Source organism: Leptonotus elevatus, chromosome 15, assembly GCF_054856555.1.
Source record: "Leptonotus elevatus isolate MCC_2025b chromosome 15, RoL_Lele_1.0, whole genome shotgun sequence".
In the NCBI taxonomy this organism is placed as follows: Eukaryota; Metazoa; Chordata; class Actinopteri; order Syngnathiformes; family Syngnathidae; genus Leptonotus; species Leptonotus elevatus.
In genome coordinates this window covers 7,558,815-7,578,754 of record NC_141253.1, presented here as the reverse complement: position 1 = coordinate 7,578,754, position 19,940 = coordinate 7,558,815, and the positions used below count along the sequence as shown (strand labels likewise).

The 19,940-nt window shown below is 39.9% G+C and overlaps 4 protein-coding genes across 9 annotated transcripts in view; 3 read left to right on the top strand and 1 right to left on the bottom strand.

The window, feature by feature from the left end:
* The first annotated feature begins 432 nt into the window (after positions 1 to 432).
* Positions 433 to 11,249, top strand: slc46a2 (solute carrier family 46 member 2). Of its 2 annotated transcripts, none has more exons than XM_086096664.1 (8): positions 433 to 1,271; positions 2,523 to 2,693; positions 2,871 to 3,083; positions 4,170 to 4,297; positions 4,384 to 4,467; positions 4,557 to 4,713; positions 4,865 to 5,011; positions 11,001 to 11,249. In XM_086096664.1, exons 1-7 carry the CDS (start codon positions 780 to 782, stop codon positions 4,901 to 4,903), a joined length of 1,284 nt encoding a protein of 427 aa, XP_085952790.1. In that variant the 5' UTR covers positions 433 to 779; the 3' UTR covers positions 4,904 to 5,011; positions 11,001 to 11,249. The 2 variants fall into 2 exon arrangements, with proteins under 2 accessions (XP_085952790.1, XP_085952789.1); XM_086096663.1 differs by having other exon boundaries at positions 4,126 to 4,297.
* On the bottom strand, positions 5,310 to 16,359 carry snx30 (sorting nexin family member 30). Of its 3 annotated transcripts, none has more exons than XM_086096667.1 (10): positions 16,345 to 16,359; positions 14,100 to 14,358; positions 11,251 to 11,466; positions 10,675 to 10,785; positions 10,444 to 10,602; positions 8,994 to 9,183; positions 8,405 to 8,604; positions 8,242 to 8,331; positions 7,782 to 7,934; positions 5,310 to 7,340 (listed from the first exon to the last, which is right to left on the bottom strand). In XM_086096667.1, exons 2-10 carry the CDS (start codon positions 14,232 to 14,234, stop codon positions 7,263 to 7,265), a joined length of 1,332 nt encoding a protein of 443 aa, XP_085952793.1. In that variant the 5' UTR covers positions 14,235 to 14,358; positions 16,345 to 16,359; the 3' UTR covers positions 5,310 to 7,262. The 3 variants fall into 3 exon arrangements, with proteins under 3 accessions (XP_085952793.1, XP_085952791.1, XP_085952792.1); XM_086096665.1 differs by lacking the exon at positions 16,345 to 16,359 and adding an exon at positions 14,666 to 15,092; XM_086096666.1 differs by lacking the exon at positions 16,345 to 16,359 and having other exon boundaries at positions 14,100 to 14,387.
* Positions 13,677 to 17,257, top strand: inip (ints3 and nabp interacting protein). 3 transcript variants are annotated; one of them, XM_086096670.1, is made up of 5 exons: positions 13,677 to 15,149; positions 16,141 to 16,267; positions 16,378 to 16,474; positions 16,810 to 16,897; positions 17,007 to 17,257. In XM_086096670.1, exons 2-5 carry the CDS (start codon positions 16,243 to 16,245, stop codon positions 17,103 to 17,105), a joined length of 309 nt encoding a protein of 102 aa, XP_085952796.1. In that variant the 5' UTR covers positions 13,677 to 15,149; positions 16,141 to 16,242; the 3' UTR covers positions 17,106 to 17,257. The 3 variants fall into 3 exon arrangements, with proteins under 3 accessions (XP_085952796.1, XP_085952797.1, XP_085952794.1); XM_086096671.1 differs by having other exon boundaries at positions 13,678 to 14,855; XM_086096668.1 differs by lacking the exon at positions 16,141 to 16,267 and having other exon boundaries at positions 13,754 to 14,855.
* Positions 17,258 to 19,260: 2,003 nt separating this feature from the next.
* The window catches only part of LOC147161819 (5-hydroxytryptamine receptor 4), a 37,776-nt gene continuing 37,096 nt past the window's right edge, over positions 19,261 to 19,940 (top strand). The window contains exons 1-2 of the mRNA XM_086096713.1: positions 19,261 to 19,283; positions 19,719 to 19,822. The gene's annotated coding sequence lies outside the window, so the exon portion shown is untranslated. The remainder of the gene's footprint in view (positions 19,284 to 19,718; positions 19,823 to 19,940) is intronic.

Genomic DNA, 19,940 nt, shown 5'->3' with positions numbered 1-19,940 from the left:
ATCATAATGATTTATGAAGATCAATATTGTCACCCTAATGACCACAGTAAAAAAAAAAAAACGAAACATACAGGTGTGCATATTCACATTTATTTTCATCATCGTGATGTATAAATGATCCCCCTTTTGCTGTATTATAGTGTAATGGAATGTTAAAAGGGAAGTCAGTCCAAAACATTTATTTGCGATATGTGCAGCTCCATGTTCCACTAGTGTAAACACAGTATTCTGAATAATATTGTGTTCATGGGATATGAGTTCAGCAGCAAAACCCAGCCGTTTTTATCCATCACTGGGGGGCAGCCATTTTGCCACTTACTGTCAACTTAAAATGATATCATAGTTGCGCAGGTAACGACCAATCACGACTCACCTGTTTTCTGAAGCTCAGCCGTGATTGGTTGTTACCTGACCTGAGCAACTGTTATTGACAAGTGGGGGCACATACAACATATGGGGTGATAACGAAATTTTTTTATCTTTATTTATATATATTTTTAGCTCTTTTATTTAATTTTGTGAGTTCGGTTGTAAATATATGGCCACAGAGTGTATATTATTGTGAACCTTTTATTGTTTATACAAGATTTGAACCTATACTATTAATGATTGACGATCTATTGCACTTGAAGCTATTCGTTATTAGTAACGCATGTACCAGGATGAGGAAGTGGAACTTTCCCTCCCAAACTTTTCTCTCTTCTACTTCCCTTCCTCCTTTATGACCGCTTTTATCAACAAACTCGCCTTTTTAATCATGAGCTCTTATTAAATGAAGTATGGCGACGTCGAGCTGGCTTCGAAGCGCTTTCCCGGTGTTCCGTCGAGTTGAGCCGCTCGTCGTGCTCCAGCAGCTGGGCACCTCTTTGTTCGACACCGCCCTGCTCATGGTGGTCAAGGACCGGTGTGCCACTGCCAACGCCACCAACCCCGGCACTGACACTCGTGTCTCCGGGGAGGACGACCAACAAAAAGCCATGTCCGACTTCTTCATGGTCAACAACCTCATCGCCCAGCTGACGCCTATCCTGCCCGCTCTCCTCCTCGCAAAGGCGGGGGACCGTGGCTGGAGGAGAGCTCCAATTGTGGTACCCCTGTGCGGGTACTTGCTGTCGAGCGTCGCCCTCCTCCAGGTGGTTCTTTTACGGCTGCCCATCCAGGTAATGTTCGGGGCGGCGGTTCTCCTTGGAATATCCGGCGGGTTCTGCGCCTACTGGCCGGGCGTCATGACGTTGTCGTCGCTGGGTTCCAACGCGGAGAATCGCTCCCAGGTTAGACAACTGAACTGACTTAAAAATTATTTAAGTTATTTTTTTAATCCAACAGTATTAAGGGTGTATATGTGTTTTGAACTAATTGAACATAAGTCGAGAGAGAAGCCAAGAATTGTACTCAAATAAACGTTGTGTTGCTTTTGAGTAATACTGTATGACTCAAAATAAAAAAAACAGCCATAAAAATGATGACTTAAGTCGTGGGGGAAAATACTCAAGTACTGAGTAACTTCCGGTTTATTTATTTTACATTCAGATGCCCAACAATATAATACAAATAAAAAAAACACTTTAGAACATAACAATGATAAATTAAATCTTTATAAAGTAGCATAAATTAAGGAAAATCCAGCCCCAATAATTTATCTTACACCATTTTATTTCCTTTTGTTAAACAACAGCACAAGAGGCTCACCTCGCAGAGATAAAAAAAAAAAAATCAGGAACAAGGCATTTTTATCAGTGGATAAAAAGTCTACACACCCCTGTTCAAATACCATGTTGTAGTGATTTAAAAAAATTAGATCAATCTAAATAATGTCAAAACGTAAATTGCAAAACGTACTGTAACTTGTACAACGTAATTGTGTGTGTGTGTGTGTGTGTGTGTGTGTGTGTGTGTGTGTGTGTGTGTGTGTGTGTGTGTGTGTGTGTGTGTGTGTGTGTGTGTGTGTGTGTGTGTGTGTGCGGGCAAGGGGTGGGGTTGGATAGTAACAATTCAGATAATTAAAAATATATTTAAAAAAACAACAACCAGTTGACACAGTTCAAACAATTACATGTCCAAAAGTAGTGGGTAAAGTGTCTCATATCCACAGCAGATAAAGTGGATGGTGCTGTTGCAAAATAAATAAATAAATAATTGTATTTTGTTAAATGCAACTTGTTTTTATAAGTCCTTTGGTAACTTGGTGATGACATGACATAACAGTACTTGGGCTCATTTTGAGTTATTATGATGACGTGAAACAGAATGATAGCCAAAATAGGAAACAATCTGATCCTACTGAGCCAATAGCACGGTACTACTGTAGACAAAAAAATATTCACACCTATGGACAATTTATTTTGGTTTTCAAGTCTGCTGGGATAAACTCCAGTTTACTTGCAGCCACATGAGGTCAAGTGCTATAGAAAATGGATGGTGGATATCATTACACATCACACTTACTTTCAATTCTATCGCATTCTGTTGTGTGTGGCTTTGGGGTTTTATTTCCTTCTCGAAGTAATAAGTATCTATTCCAGGTGATGATGAGAGTGGAGCTGATGTACGGAGCGGCAGGCCTGCTGGGCAGTCTGCTGTCGGGTCATGTGTTCCTGCTGTACAGCTCTAGTGTTGGACTCGGCACCGTCCTGCTCTGCGTCTGCACACTTCTCCACCTGCTGAGCCTCGTTCACGCCACCGTGCTGCTGAAGGTCAATAGAACTAGCTGTTACTGTACTTTAAAAATATTTTTCAGGTGTTTGTACTCTTTTACTTGATTTTTTATTCTTCGGATGATTCTTTTACTTTTTACATTTGCTCCCTACTAAGTAAAGGAGCTAAATCCATCCTTCAGCTTTTACCAGAGTATTTCTTCTGACTTTCTGAAGGTAAAGCAAATATCAAGTGAGCCCGAGGAGAGCAGCGCCCTCCTCCCTCACTCCTCCAACAGTGTTCCTGCAGAGACATCCACAAGGAAGAACACAGTGAACGTGGTTCTGCTCTTCTCCGCTGCTATCTTGTACGGCTCCTCAGTGGGCGGAGCCGTTGAGATCCTGGGCGTCTTTGTGATGAAAGAGCCGCTCCACTGGAACGCCGCCCAGGTATGTGTTCTATTATCTATATGAATACAGGTAATTAAGAGCCAGTTTTCCATATGTTTGTGTTAAATTGTTATTATTTTTAAAATGCAGGTGTTTTTAAGAATGACACTTAACTTAAAGGTGTGTTAAGATGAACTAATTGTGTTGAATCGTTGACCAGAAATAAACAATAAAATAACTTAATCTCACTTTGGTGTGGTTTGCATTGTTAAATGCTTCCTATAAACTGTAATCCCAAATATGGAAGCGTGGAACTGCCACTGTGGAGTAATTGACGAGCAAATATGTCGAAACATATTTGAAAATATGGTCTAATGTACTGTATTTAAATACATTTAAACTTAGTTGGAAATACATTTGAAATGTGTTTTGCAAATACGTTAAAACATACTTTAAATCTAGGCTAAATGATAAAAATGCCACGGGGTCTTGACTTGCATGATTTCTGTTCTGCGTTTTTCATTCAGCATTTTTTCCCATAATGCAACATTTAGCATTTTAGCATTTAGCCTACAAGTAGGCTACATTCAAACGTGCTTGGCTTGCTAAAATATTCAAACAAAGTGAAAAATGTTTTCTCAACATTGCCAGTTCCACATTTCCATAGTGTTGTTACTGTTTTTTTTTTGGTAAATCATTGTATGTACCGTATTATATAAAACAATAGCCCAAATCTCCTCAAATATTGTGACTCTAACCATCCTGCCTACACATCGAAACAAAAAAGAAAAAAGGTGGCAAACATTTGCGACACTAATGTTGATTTTACGTCAGGGTTTGCTCAAGTGTGCAACCTTTCCTAAAAGTTCTCTAAATGTTCTCCAAACAGTTTTAATAGTTCTATAAACAGTCTTAATTGGTTTACTTGTTGAAAATTTCCTTGCAACAAGATAAACGATTAAAACTATAGTCTGGCGAACATTTGTAAACCTCAAACGAACCGAACCTAGTGAGATACGGGATTTAGGGTTTACCATTCGGTGAACTGAACTGTACCGCTTGGCGGAAACCGTGCGTGAAGGATAATATTGTGCCCTTCAAGGTAGGTTATGGGAATGCAGCAGGCTTTGTGATCTTCCTCACCAGTTTCCTTGGCGCTATTGCTTTTCGCCGCTGCGTGAGCGATGTCACGCTCATCCTCGTTGGCATGCTTTCGTTCGCCTCTGGAATCTACTTCATGTCCTTCGTCACTGCAACTTACATGTTCTACTTGGGTAAGCCCTCATCTTCTGCTTTTGGATTTACATACTTTTGTAGCAACACCAGAGACGAATCCCAAGCATGTCAATTTTGTCCACAGCTCGCTCGCTCAGCCTCTTTGGTCTCATCCCTCTTCCTACAATCCGATCATTGCTCTCACAGCAGGTTCCAACATCGTTGTGTGGTAAAGAACACATATGTGACTATTTAAACCACACGTGTGAGCATTCATGTACTTTAGCGCCCCCTTGTGTTCTCTGTTCTTGCCATCAGGCTTCACTTTGACAGCCCTGCAGCTGGCGCTGAGGTTTGCAGCTCTGGCGTACATCCCTGCCTTCACAAAACTCTACCAGGGAACGTTAGGATGGTTCCCAGGTTTTGTCTTCACCATCTCCAGCATGCTGGCAGTTCTAGGAATGATTCCCATCAGGTGCTTTTCACATCTTCTGTCCATATTAAACATACAACTTTTACTCAGAAAAAGTCCAGAATTTTTGGGTGGACTTTCAGGATGAATCCAAAATTACTGTCTAACCTAACCTTTACAGGTGATTTAAAAACGAGTATTTTCCTCCTTGCAGTGTTATGGGATGCCGGTGGTCTCGGCCGAGATGTTTTGAACAGGCAGGGACGACGACGACCGAAACGCGCCATGCAGACGAGGAGAGTTGATGCACGCTTCCTCCGAAGATAAAACCATAACCATTTCAGAAAAGGAAGCTGAGCAGGTGTGTTTTATGTATGCAATCATATAGCTTGTTAATTAATGTGGATGGAGACATAACAAAGGCTGAAGATATTTAAGAACTCTAAAGCTTTGACCAAGATGGCATTATTTATAGATGATCTTTTTCATTAAATTTCAATGAATGAAAAAAAATCTTCTCTACACATTTCAACTGCAAAAAACAAAACAAACAAAAAAACCTGCAGCAGATAAATATCAAATCAGTTTATTTTAATATTGGTCCAATATATCCCAAAATAATTTGAGGTAAAGATAATTGCATCAAAACAACATCAATATACAGGCTTTATATTATTTTAATTACAAGATGTTCAAGTGTACAGAATGGACCAAAATTAAAATGTAAACAATGGGTAGCATGAAACAGAACTTAATTATCTTTTTAAAAAGTTAACGGAAAGTTGATTGTATTTCTGCTGTGATGTAATGAAGGAAATGATGAGGACACTTGGGCTTGGCAATTTCTTCAAAAGTTAGTACATTCAAACAAACAAAACTCATTATACAGATTTGTTGGCAGCTATCATTTGAGCTTTTAACTTGGAAAAGATTTTCAAGCTGTTATAATCCTGTACAGTGCAGCAATCAGCAAGCCAAAACTCTTAACATGAAGCTCTATCAAAAATAGAAGCTATGCTGTTGAGGCTCAAATTAGTATCTGTTTCAAACAATAAAAAAAGGCAAATATTTCATTATTCTATTGACAATGTGTTATCCCTTCTTAATGGTTACATCTTCACATTAAATGGATCCACCGACAACTTTTCGGCTGTACATTCGGGATAAATTTCACAACAAAAATTCATTTTACTCAAAACAGTTATTAAAATATTAACTGCAACATTTAGTCATAAGTATCAACAGATAAAGCTAATTTAGCACCTCTGCTGAAACGGTTCAATTTCAGCAGGCCCTATAGGTCTTCAAATGTATGCAGTTAACTACATTCTTATGTAGCCAAATACAGCAGAACATTTTAAGTTGAAGGTAATGTTACATTTGATTACTTCAACACTGAAATTACAATCGCCTCATACTTGTGCTTTTTATTTTAGTTCATACAGCAAGTTAATGTCTCTGAACAGAACTGGACCAGCCAATTGACTTTTAGAACCAGCAAATACAGTTGCACTCAAAATTATTCAATGGTGTTTGAATTATTTTGAGTGTAACTAGAGCTGTATCGAAACAATCTGCCTTCACCAACTGTCAAATTAATTTTATTTTGAACTGAGCTAAGAGGTTGTTTGCACTCTAACCATGCTAATAACTTCACTCCAAACAGGATGATAAAACCCTTGTTGACCACTAGATGTCGCCGTTATAATCCTTCAAACCTATTTTTCTTATTGATGTTAAGTATCTACTGCAGGGTTTTGCATTGTTCGAGTGTGAGGTCACCAACATAAGCTCGGTGCACTTTTTTTGTGTGTTTAAAGCAATGATTAGATAAACAGACAAAAAGGAAAAAAGAAAAACTGAAAAATGCCACCTGCCCCTGTTATAGTACCGTTATCACTTTGACAGCTTGAAAATATGTTCTAATTACTGCGAGTGATTTAGTCCCAAACTAATCTAAAGTGAGATCGATCTGATGGAGAGCTCATCCTTCAACTCGGACACCTTTAGCGCTTTCGTCGCTAAAAGCTGCTCGCTGCCGATTTGGCCGAAGGATGTGAACTAGATAAGCATCAGACAGCTAACACGCTCATCTAAGCTTGTGACGCAGCGCATCCAAGGCCATGTTGTGAAACGCAGATGTGGCAAGTTTCAGCTTTCTGCAAATGGGATTTTAAAAAGTTATCTGACATAATAGGACAAAAACATTTGAGAACCATTAGAAAACAATATTTTAACATATATAGGCAGAGAATATGTTTGTAGCTTTATCTGACGTTGCTGACTGGAATCCGACTGACAAGGGTGAAAAAAAAAACCATACCCTTGTCTCACAATGTAAAAAGAATGAGGAAAAATATGAAACACGCCTCCTTAGCGTGTGGTTAAATAAGCAGCATTGGCAACTGTTAACAGATGAAGTAGAAAAAGAGCAACACCATGAAAATGAGTATCTGTAGATAGAAAGTCGCCGCTCTTTTCCGGGTAATCCGACTGTACGCTGCAGTCAATGCCTCCTGGAAAAGGTCCAATTCTGACAGTCGACTCATGAAAATGGGGACGTGGTCCTTCAACTCGGTCCTTGGCGTGAAAAAGTGCGTGATGGGCAAGCTTCAGTCCGTCTCGCTCGTTTGGTCTTCAGTCTGTTTGTCCTGCAGGACACTTATGAGCGACTCCCACGCTTCTTGGCACTGCAGAGAAGCGGAAGACAACTTTCAGTACAGAATATATAGAAGATCACCCTGATATAATTTGTTTATTAGTCAAGAAATACCTAGATGATTAAACAAAACCTGGTAAAAGTGAACAGCATCTGTGCTCCGAGACTCCGCAAACATCTTCTTTTTTTAAACTCATTAACTGCCATTGACGGCTATAAACGTCAAAAATACATTTGAACTATTTCTATTAGTTTAGCATTTTTCCACTTTTGTTAACAAGAGATGTGATTAATCGTGAGTTAAGTAGTGAAGTCATGTGATTAATTACAATTAAGAACAATTAATCGCCTCTTCCCCTAATTTTTAATAATCTTTTTTTTTTTATGAATTTATGGCAGTGAATGAGTTAAATGAAATATATCCCAATGTGATGGACTAAAAATCAGCCCAGTTACAGGCTTTGCGGTGTACCTTCTCATAGTAACAGATGTTTTTGTCGGCCATGCCGCCGAGCAGCTGCTTGAAGTCCTGCCGCTTGTTGCTCTCCCAGCGTTCCCAGTCGGCCTTCAAGTCCGCGTTGAAACACTCCACCTTGTCCTGGCACCGCTCCACTTCGGGTGGCATCTGGCGAGAGACACAGAAGGACTACTGCTACAGGGGCCCTACATGCTACAGCGTATAGGACAGCAGCCACATTTTCACGTTACCGCCAACTAGGCATGGGACGAGATTTTTGCAAAATTTGTAATAATATTATTGGTATAGTAATGTTTATTTTGAAGTTAGCCTCACCACGTGTTACCGTTATGAACAAGTGTTGCTGTGACTGTCTTCCCGACAGTGTACGCTAAATAAGTGAATCCCGGAGGTATAACATATCTAAGGGAAAAATTATTTTTTTTTTATCTCATACTTTATAGATGAGGCTTACGTGCGTTCTGTCCTCCTGTCTGCGCAGTACGGCGGCTTCCAGGCGTCCCTCGTATTCCGCCTGACTCTGGTCGCGCTTCTTTAAAACGTTCTGCAAATACAAAAGAAGTTATTGATGTAGATACAGGCCCTCAAATCATTTGTTTACGATTGCCCAATCCCACCTTCATGGACTCAATGTAGAGCATATACTCTCGGAGTACGGGCAGGAAGTCCTGGCCCATGTTCTCACACAAGTCATCCATCGCCCTGCAACACGTGGAAATGGAGCTCGCCACCCCCTCCAGGGGGCGCTGCAGCTCCTCTTCCAGGCCCGTCCAGCTGGAGTACACAGCGCCATAGTCTCGAAGCTCAGCCAAGTATTCTATTGAGAGTGAAATGACAGCATAAAGACATTTACACGTGATTCATCGGTGACGGTAGAGGATGAACAAATGCAAAGGTTGTAAACCAAACAGCTGACTACTGTAAAAAAAAAGAAGAAGAAAAGAATACAGAAGTGAAGGGAAAAGGTTGTGTTATCTTTGTGTCACTTCCTGTATCACAACAACTCGTGGGTCAAGATGTAGCTATGATGATCTGACTTCCTCACAGACAGCACAGTTAATCTGGCTGGATTTAAAAAAATATATATTTCTGCTCGGCCCCGCTGACGAATAGTAATCTCATGATTGTCGTTTGAGACATGTTCATGTTTGTCATAACCCTGCTAGTGGACTTTTGGTGATCAGCCGAGCACAATCAGTTTTTTACCTGACTGCTCTTTGAGGATCCTCTGAGCAATGCGGTCAATGGTGCCCAGTTTCAGGCTGAAGGTGTCCAGGTACTCTCCCATGGCATAGAACTCAGCCGGCCGCGCTCGCAGCTTGTAGCCTCCGGCTACTTGCTTCACCGACTCACCCACCTTGGTGAGCAGCGCCAGACCCTGACGCTTGTTTAGGTCCTGCAGACGCACAATAAGTTTAGCATTTCAGTGCACTGCATTAGCCACATTTTTTAATTGTACAGTATTGAATTTAGTAAACTGAAATTGACGACATTATGTTGAATGAATCTAGGGCTGAGGAAAAAAAGTCGGCAAAGTCGACTCTCTACCAGCTCTACCAGAACCATGTTTGGGCCATCCATGTTTTATACACTGATTTATTTTTTTTGCAGACCCGCAAAATGCAATGGTGGCTGTTATCTGATCTTTATTTCTTGTTAGTGCACCACCTAGTGGCCAAATGGCGGATGTGATTCGTCTGCTTAAACTGTTCACTGACTCTGTGTTTTTTATTATTAAAGACAATACAACACATTGAGCTTCCCCAAAACACCGGAGAGGAAGTTCTGAACTTCCTAGAAAGCACTTGGGCTGTAATTATTCAAAAATAAAACCTGCCACTTGGTTTTAAGGTGTTCATCACTTAACCAGAAGAGGGCAGTCAGTCATGCACTAAACGTACCCAGAAGAAAGGAACAGAAGTTATTGACCTCATGTAGCTAACCGCAAGCTCTTTCCTTGTTTACTCATGGAATAATGTTGAAGCAGCATTTGTAAATTACTTTTAAGACACTATTACATGTGTAATGTCGATATAATGATGTATGTGTAAACTAACTGTAGTTAGCGTTTGTTTACCTTAAGTGGTAATCACTAGCACGCTAATGCTAATCGCGATTGCTAACTATTTAGCATAGGCTAATTTTTTAGGTGTTTAATAATGCATATGTATAGAAGACTATATATTATGAGTACTATTATCCACTCAATTACTTTGGTCCAACCTCTGTGGATTAACTAAAAAAATGGGGGTGAAATTACTCTATTATACAATGTAATGATTGATGAAATAATCAATTTTAAAGATTAAATAGTGACAGCACTAAATTAATCTAAAATCTACATATAGCACCGCTACCCAATGTGACAACGAGCCACATGACCAAAACTGCATGTCAGCATGTGAAAAGAGAATGTAAGATTGTCGAGACAGATTTGATGGATGACTACTTTATAGCATTCAGAGAGGCTACTCGTGATGAAAAAGTCAACACAATTTATTTGGGATTTGCATCCGTTGTACTTTTTTTCTTTTCTTGCATCAGCAAATCTACTTTGTGTTTCCCTGTAACTGATGTATTGGGGTTGCTAAATGGCTGATGTCTGCAAAACACTTTTTGTACAATTAAAATGTTTCTCGACCTCCAGTCTTCTCACCTTAGCAGACAGAAAAGCATTGAGATGTGGGTTGAAGGAGAGGACTGGGTGGTCTGCAACCCGCTTGAGGAACTTGTCCAGCGCTTTCATGCGCGTTTCGACAAACTCTTCCGAAAAACGATCCACCACGCCTTTCATCACGAACTTCTCCGGCAAAGGCTAAAGAGGGCGAAAAGTGTCAATGAGATGTTTTTCTATGCGATGAGCAGTGTGGTTGTTGTGGTCACTTACAGGGATTAGGTGCGTGGGCTGGCTGTCCTCCAATTTGATCCTCAGCCAATCGAAGTCTTGATAGCGGCGGCGCACGGAGTATTCCGGAAGGTCGAACTCAATCCGCGTTGTCTTAACAGAATATATACAAAGGTTTTTACTTCCATTCAAGGATGTACATGTGGTGCACTGTTAAAGAACACTCTTAATTATCACTATGGCTTTGTTTGACTGTGATATTTATATAAAGCCTTTAACGCCGAGCACCCTCATGCACATAGCAACAGTTGCCATGACGCCACCAGGCAGCTCCTGGCTTTGTCACCTTATCTCTCTTTCAATTTCAGGTTGGAAGTGGCCTGCGCGGCGATGGCGCTCTCAAAGTCAAGCAGAGCGGCAATCCGGTAAATCCAAGTGATTACATTTTTCCCTGGATCGTTTTTCATTAGAAAAATGCAATTAATGTGTTCCATCAGCTGAGAGGCTTGCATTAGTTTATCACATTCTGATGCTACGTGACCTGTTTAGGCAGTCATGATTTGACATCTTTCCTGTTTATAGATATGTGAAAACGGATGAATAAAATGTTAAGGAGACCTTGGTGGACACTCTGTAGGTGATGTAGGTCTCCATTGTCGAGACGTGCTTCTTTGGGTCATCCACCGTGACAAACAGGTCACGTGTTTCGATGGAGCCGTAGTGGTCCCGGGGGTCAGACTCCATGTCGTCGTCCAGCTGCAGCCTGTTGAACAGCGAGGATGCTGAGGCGGGACTCGGCGTGTCCGCTGGCGTGCCATTGGACAGCCCTGCCTCCTGAGGGGACAGATTTAAAATTATATATAGATATATATATATATTAGTGGTGTTTAAAAAAAATCGAGTTGGCAATATATCGCAATATTACAGCGCGCAATTCTCAAATTGATTCAATATGCGACCGAATCGATTTTTAAACATCAATTTTTTATGGGAATATTCACCAAAACGTCTTATTTAGGGTTAGGATTCACACATTAAGCTTGGAAGAATGTTATTTTAATGGAACATTAAGCCTTAATATTTGATTTCAGTGCCATTCAAACATGAAACAGACTGCAACCTGAATTTTCAGATAAATAAATTTTCATACAAATCTTACAGTGTACATGTACAAGTGTACTGATTAGTATTTTCTAAATTTGTGTTAAAAAAATAAAAAATTAATCGCAATAATCAATTTATAGATTTGTATCGAGATTAATCGGTATCGAATCGTAACCTATGAATCGTGATATGAATCGAATCGCCAGGCAATTCACACCCTAATTATATATATATATATATATATATATATATATATATATATATATATATATATATATATATAAACGAGGAAGTGCAAACAAAGAGGTGATAGACTTGTTTTTCTCTGTGAATAAGGCTCTTGTTGAGGTCACGGCTGCGTGCTTGCACCGCCCGTCATGTGGCACATCTGCATGCACGGAGCTGAATGACGGACCAAGGAATGGACCATCCGTTTATAACAAAAGATAACTGTTGTTGTGCTTATGTGTTTAATTAGGACTTAATGGTAATCCTCTTTTACAGGTAGAGTACCTCGTTGTACTCGACAGACATGCTTGCGTCTCACTTTAAGGCTGGCTTTAAACTGCACGGTTCAAGCGACAAATCCCATTTTTGGCTCTCAAGTTGCTCATTTCTAATTTGCTAACTGTTGAGAATAGCACAAGCCATCACTTGCATCCACGCTCCTTCCCCCTCTCACCGCCAGGCCGAGTTTGGTCTTGGTTGTGACTGGAGTGTTTTTCTACACTGTTGCAGCAAAACCCAACATATAATCACAGCTCGCATAATTGCATCGAGTTGCATCATTGCGTCGCGGTGAATAAGCAAGCAGGCCACACACTCGTTGCAAAAGGAGGCATGCTTAAAGTCACTAAATGATCGTGATCTGGGTTTGTTTCTTTATATGAAAAAAAAAAAAGACCAATGTGTGAATTCTTTTTTGCGTGTGGATTTTGGCGAGGGAAAAATTACTTCTGAAGACACATAACCCAAGTGAGCAGAACAACCAGATTTGACACTTGGTGATTGCTCGGGAGTGTAAGCCTGAGTCTTTTTTTCTTTTCTTATCCCTATTTTTTTTTATGGCCATCCTGCAGATTTTGATCTCCTTTTCCAACCTGACGTATAGTCTTCCCCTCTTTCACTGCTCTTTCCAACTCCTTCAGAGGAGTGGAAACCCTGTCTGTCTTCCTTTTGTATCTGGTGGCATTATAAAAAAAAATGTGGTCAAAAATTAAGAATGGCCTATACTTTTAGTGATCAAATGTTAGAATACAGTTTACAACAACAAAATACAATAAAGTAATATAGAGTAAATAATCATAATTTGGCCATTGGCACAACTTAACTCAGGGTCCTTTGGCACAAATTACCCCAAGCCTACCATTTTGGGAAAAAAATGCATTCCCCAGCTGTTTTGAGCCAACATCTTGCTAACCATATCGACTCCTGATGTTGCTTACTAAAGCACTAAAACATGTGTGAACTGTTTCCAAAGTTATCTGTAATTGTTCAAACACAGCCTTTTAAAAAACGTTAACATATAAATTTGACTTTAGAGGGCAAAACAATGTTTGTTTGTTTTTAACTCAAATGTGCTTACCTCGCAAGCCACGTGTCTCCCTTTTTTTTTACCAGATGAGCCAAATGGATGTCTCTTTAAAAATACGTGGTCACATGACCAACTTCTTCTATGGTTTTTTACTTAACAGAGGTGGAACTACTTGCCCCCTGGCACAAATGACCCCACTCCTTCCTATAGAGATACAGTATTTGATCACAGTTGGCGCCGTAGTGGTTCATATACGCCTGATTGCAGTCAGGCAGTCAGTATGGCTTCAGTTCCCAGTCTGTGAAGGTGTGCAATTATATGAATGAATGTCTTTTTGCCCGGAATGATGATCAGCTTAGGATGTATAGTAATTGAATCAGCTGAAGAAGTTGAGGATAAACAGTATACAAAATGGATGAACTTGATTTGCACCACGGTATGATTCGAGGACTACTAGAAACTATTTGTCTTTGTGACTGTACTTTTAAGTGCCTTCATTGTGCAGAATCACTCAGATGTCATCAAAATGTATGTGCCGTTATGGTACGCTATTTAGTCGCTGGCTTCAAGACGAGTTTGAGCAGAATATATAACATTTATAATGACTGAACATAAGACTTGGTTTTATTTTTATACTCCGTGATTGGTATTTCTAAGTGTTGAGTTTTCACATCTTTCTCGCAGTCAGCGGCAAACTACAGGTTACGGAGAGAGTGAGGGAAAAAACAAAACACTTTCGTTACGGAGAGAGTGAGGGAAACAAACAAACACTTTCGCTGCCGTTTTTAACCACCGAGCACGGCTTGGGCAAAGCCTGGGTCCAGCCTACCTTGTCGCCCCCAGCGACGACGCTGACATCTGGCCCCGGGGACAGCGGCTCGTCGGCGGCGGACAACGGGTGTAGGATCTCTGCGATGTGCTTCTGCCCCGAGCTGGCCAGGCCTCGCTGGGCGCCGACGTTCATCGTGCGGCAGGCGCGGGGGCTCGCCTGGAAGTCGAGGCTAGCGGCTGGCGTTTGCACGGACAGGCGAAAGGATTTTCAGCTCGACTTCCAGTAAGGAACGGAGATCATAATAGTCAGCTGACCCCTACAGCGCAGATGCGGAGGTTAAAACTGCGAAAACCCGGAAGTAAACATCGTGTGTGACAACGGAACAACATACGCTTCAAAATTATAAATACGCAATAAAGACAATTGTTTCGTGGGTGTTTATGCACATTAAAAGATAAAGCATAAATGCAAAGCCATAATGAAAACGAAGTATTTTAGAAAATTATTTATGTAACATTTAAAAGCACGTTACTTATATAAAATGAATGTTTTGCGATATATATTTAGTATTAATGTGTGTATATATAGAATGTTTTGTTTTTCAAATATACAACTTGATTTACCTTGTGCCATATTTTTGATCAGGCATTAGCACAGATACCTCACTCGGGCGTCCTGAGTTCACCCCACAACAACAGCATCAGACAAGCAGGAGAACCACGTGGAAAGGGAGAAACTAACTACCACATAAATCCGTTGTTGTACGCTTATTATCTTGATTTTGTGGCATGGCTGCTAATCCAACAGGCCCAGGTAGGTTTACTGTTTTTGCGAGCACGACGACAGCGTGGTCTTTGACATGTTCAGCTCTTTGTCGTTACGTAGCCTTGCTCCGAGGCGTAGGGTACTTTCTTGACGTTTCTGCTTTTTTATCTGATGATCTGAGTCGAATCTTGAAGTTGGCAGCATCTGCTAGTATTTGGAGAGCTGGTGAAAAATATTAAGATATCCTTTAATTTGAAACGCTTACGTTATGCGCTACGAGTAAAAATTTCGGCCGTTTTGGTAATTGCTTTGCTCATCAGCGCTTACTTGTGGTTAATTATGGTACGTCACTTTGTGATATATGTTTTTTTCCAAGTTAGCTGAACTAATTTTTTATTTCAATCATTTTTTCCCCATTATTTAAAACAGTTCTCAAGTGTCAGAATACCCCAAAGATAAACCCACTAAAACACGTTGTTTTAAAATCACTAGTCTTTTACGATTTCTGCAAATGTTGCTATGACAACTAGAGGCAGCTCTGCTTGACGTTACTTTGGCTTTAAAGTATTTTAAAGTTTCTTCAAAGTGGTAGATCTTATTCTTCACCCATTTTAGCTCCCAAGTTACGACTGGAGAACTTTGTTTGGAGGCAGTATTATTATATTATATAAACAAAAATGACCCTTTTTGAACAATATTTGATCACAACTGCAATGTGTAATGGTGTTACTGTTATTAAGTATTAACAAGTACTCGAATGTAAATACTTGTACTTGTAGTCTTCCTCAAAAGAAGTGGTATGACTACATCTGTATCAATAGCAGTCGTTCATGGTTACTATGGAGTGAAAATGATGTAATGTTCTCAATCTACTCAAAGTGACACCTTTTTTTTTGTCCCAGGACATTTTCAAAACTCCATTTTGCAGTTTTCTTTATTTGTTGATTAATCGCACCAACACATGAACCTCTTCTGGAAAAAGCAAGGCTTCATAAAACGTCGGTGACCTTTGCCTATAACGAATCACGTCAATACGCGTTTTGAAAATGACTTCCTCACTGCATTCGCCGAAGACTCGGCACAAAATGTCCCAACGCGAATATGATGGAACATTTTGTGGCGGTGGTGTAATTGGAGATGTGTGAAGACGCTTTCAGAAGTCTCCAATTAAGCCTTAAGTAACGAGTTATTGCTCATGGACTTTTTATTTGGGTAATAAAAAAGTCACGTGTATTTGCAGGAGACCCCCAAAAGATTGAATGATTCGAACCATAGGGTGACAAGTGGTTATTAGGTGTGCCTGTAATTCTTTATCTTTTGTGTGTTCTTACAGAAGATTGTCAGGAACCTTTTGTCAAGACACCTGGGCGCTTTTTAAAAAATGAAAAAAACAGCATAATGTGCATCCTTAAAGTCAAAATGACATTTTAGCTTCATGCGCTTTCTTCTTAAAAATTCAGGTGCAGTTTGCGCATGCTGTCAGTAATTGTGGATGTTGCGCAATTGCTTTCTTTCTGTGTGCATGAATGATGCTCACTGGTGATCATTTGTCTTCCTTGGCTCCACGCAGTCTTCCAGAACGAGGCCCGAGTACAAATCCTGGCCGAGCTGGAGAAAGAGAAGGAGCGGTTAATGCAGAATCAGTCCATGAGCACTCCAGGAGCCAGGTAGCAGGAGAGTCTGCACCAAAGTCATTACGATGTAGTATTTAGATCTCAAGTCCACGTGGATCAGGAAATGGGTCTAAAGTTTTCCGTCATGAAAAAAAAAAAAGTTTTTAGTATTGATAATGACGTGCGCCACTTTTGCACTGTCAAGTCAAATGATCCCGTAACACTAAAATCGAATCATCTTTTCTAACTGCAATGGGCTGGAAACCGATCCAGGGTGTATCCCACTTCTAGTCCAAAGTCAGCTGGGATGGGCTCCAGTGGAAAAATGCTGTCATGCATTTCATCATAAAGGCATTGTCTTGCAAGACTCTCTTCCATTCACTCCGTAGCGTCTCAATATCCCGTCACAACATGAAAGACTTCCGGGATAGTGCAGAGCAGCAACGCATTGTTGCCCAGCAGAAAGCAGCCTTGCAGGTAAAAAAAAACAAAACAAAAAAACAAATTACTCGTAAAGCTCTTCCATAAAAAGTTGAACATGTTGCAAGTCGTCCACACTTTGCTTAACTGCGTCTTTTTCCCGCAGCATGCACACGCACACTCGTCAGGCTTCTTCATCACTCAGGACTCGTCGTTCGGAAACCTCATCCTCCCTGTGCTTCCACGCCTGGAACCCGAGTCGTGACCCTTTCGCACAAAGTGCGCGCGCGCAAATCACTTCCGAGTTTCCTCTCAGCTCTCAAATAAGGGCACGTCCGTATCCTGGCAACAATCTCAGAGGAGTTGGAATCCATTGCAGTTATTTGGAGGCGGAAAAAAACATGTTCGACATGTTTAAGACTGGGAATTTATGATGTATATTGTGTATGCGTTTGTGATACCTTTCATGGCAGTAATTCCATAATTGGGCTAATTTTGTCCATTTTCTATGAATTGATTATAATGCTGTTTAAAAAATAAATAAAATATTAATACTCAATTGACAGTTTTTTCTTTTTTTAAGTGGATGGACTGTCTCAAGACCATAAAACAACAGCTTACTTAAATGTTAAAACTTGTTTTTTTTTTGTAGATTGGACTGATGAACACTTCTAATTCGTCAAATTGTGTCTCAATTTGAAATTTCAAATTTACCTGATGGAAAACATTAAGTAAAGGGTTCAGTAAATCGACTATACACTATATGCTTTTTGTTTGTTATGAGTTTATTATGGAGGTAAATTTGGTGCAAAACTAACTTGTGCAAAAAATGTGTACCTGTAGAAAAAAGTCTAAATTTGTATCTGTAAAAGTCGTGATTTGTATCTGTAAAAAAAATGTGTGCCTGTAAAAAAAAATTTTGTGTCTGTAAAAGAAATGTGTACCTGTAAAAAAAAAATTTGTGTCTGTAAAATAAATTTGTACCTGTAAAAAAAAAATTTGTGTCTGTAAAATAAATTTGTACCTGTAAAAAAAAAAATGTGTATGTGTAAAACAAATTTGTATCTGTAAAAACAAATTTGTACCTGTAAAAGTCATGATTTGTATCTGTACAAAAAAAAATTTGTACCTGTACAAAAACTATAAATTTGTATCTGTAAAAGTTGTGATTTGTACCTGTAGAAATGACAACTTGTAGTCAAAGAAGTCGCCACTAGGAGTCACAAGTGGGTTTTCTGCTGCTGTACTGTGACGTGAGTTTTGCCCCAATTGTTGCGCTACAAATGTAGCAAAACTAATTTGTACTTGTAGAGCGCCTGATTTGTACTTGTAAAGAAGGGGGCGGGCTCTGGTGCAATGAAGGGTTGTTTTGACCAATCAAGTGAGAAGGATTTGAGCGGATTGGAGCGCAACCTCATTGGTTTAGCGAACGACGGTGGCGGGACTCGCGGAAGGATACAAGCAGGACACATCGTCGCCAACCAACATACATATTAAGAATACTTCTTAATATGTATGTTGAGGAAGAATACTTCAGTATTCTTAATATGTATGTTGAGGAAGAATACTTCAGTCGACTGAAGTATTCTTAATATGTATGTTGGTTGGCGACGATGTGTCCTGCTTGTATCCTTCCGCGAGTCCCGCCACCGTCGTTCGCTAAACCAATGAGGTTGCGCTCCAATCCGCTCAAATCCTTCTCACTTGATTGGTCAAAACAACCCTTCATTGCACCAGAGCCCGCCCCCTTCTTTACAAGTACAAATCAGGCGCTCTACAAGTACAAATTAGTTTTGCTACATTTGTAGCGCAACAATTGGGGCAAAACTCACGTCACAGTACAGCAGCAGAAAACCCACTTGTGACTCCTAGTGGCGACTTCTTTGACTACAAGTTGTCATTTCTACAGGTACAAATCGCAACTTTTACAGATACAAATTTATACTTTTAATACAGGTACGAATTTTTTTTTGTACAGATACAAATCATGACTTTTACAGGTACAAATTTGTTTTTACAGATACAAATTTGTTTTACACATACACATTTTTTTTTTACAGGTACAAATTTATTTTACAGACACAAATTTTTTTTTTACAGGCACACATTTTTTTTACAGATACAAATCACGACTTTTACAGATACAAATTTAGACTTTTTTCTACAGGTACAAATTTTTTGCACAAGTTAGTTTTGCACCAAATTTACCTCCATAGTTTATTTAATAGACAAAATATGTCTTTGGAACTGCTTCATCGGGAATCATCATTATTCCATCCAACTTTCTACTACTGGTTGACCAGGAAGAAACGCAAAAAAAAGGACTTTCGTAGTTTTGCACATCAATGAAGAGTGTGGTATACCTTTTGGCCACAAGAGGTCAGCAGTGCACCGCTTATGTGACAACCTTCCGAGTCAAATGGATTTTCTGCCTTAAGCAAAGGTGGGTACAGTAGCCAACATTTTTACTCAAGACTATGGCTGCTTTATTTTTCTCTTCTGTTTTTGTAAGCGCAGGGTTCATGTTTAAACTGCATAACTTTTACAGTAGTTTACAATAATTCGACTTTTTTATTTTTTATAAAACATCTTGTTTAGTTTTTAATGATCCCTTGGGCATACTATGTCATTAATTATATTTAAATGTTGGGTATAGAGCTAAGGTTGTTGTTTTTTCGATGGTAGGTAGAGAAAGGTACGTACGTACTCGGTGTAAAAAGTTTACGAACCGCTTCACGTGGTCACAGCTGTAAACGACCACTAGATGGCAGCATCAGTCTCTCTCTCTCTCTCTCTCTCTCTCTCTCTCTCTCTCTCTCTCTCTCTCTCTCTCTCTCTCTCTCTGGTGCCTTTTTTAAAATTCTCTTTCTCTGGCAAGAGTCAGTCCTTCACCGGGCTGCCGGTTCTGGAGGATCCAGCTGGAGTATGAGAGCATCACATCACAACTGGATCGCAGGAAGGGAGGCGAGCTGCCTGACACAGGTGAGAGAGACTGACCTGACATTCTGGAAACATGTTCATATTTTATAATCAAGTTTAGAATGTACACTACTGCATTCCTCGCAGAACTCCTGTAGTCTGTCACCTTGCGGTGATTCTA

Coding starts and splice junctions, on each gene's coding strand:
- slc46a2 (XM_086096663.1), top strand. CDS start 780: ATGGCGACGTCGAGCTGGCTTCGAAGCGCTTTCCCGGTGTTCCGTCGA. Junction 3,084..4,125: donor TCCACTGGAACGCCGCCCAG/GTATGTGTTCTA, acceptor GTGCCCTTCAAG/GTAGGTTATGGGAATGCAGC. Junction 4,714..4,864: donor CTAGGAATGATTCCCATCAG/GTGCTTTTCACA, acceptor TCCTCCTTGCAG/TGTTATGGGATGCCGGTGGT.
- snx30 (XM_086096667.1), bottom strand. CDS start 14,234: ATGAACGTCGGCGCCCAGCGAGGCCTGGCCAGCTCGGGGCAGAAGCAC. Junction 10,603..10,674: donor AGCCCACGCACCTAATCCCT/GTAAGTGACCAC, acceptor CGCCCTCTTTAG/CCTTTGCCGGAGAAGTTCGT. Junction 7,935..8,241: donor GACAGGAGGACAGAACGCAC/GTAAGCCTCATC, acceptor GTCTCTCGCCAG/ATGCCACCCGAAGTGGAGCG.
- inip (XM_086096670.1), top strand. CDS start 16,243: ATGCGCTTTCTTCTTAAAAATTCAG. Junction 16,268..16,377: donor CTTTCTTCTTAAAAATTCAG/GTGCAGTTTGCG, acceptor GGCTCCACGCAG/TCTTCCAGAACGAGGCCCGA. Junction 16,898..17,006: donor AGCAGAAAGCAGCCTTGCAG/GTAAAAAAAAAC, acceptor TTTTTCCCGCAG/CATGCACACGCACACTCGTC.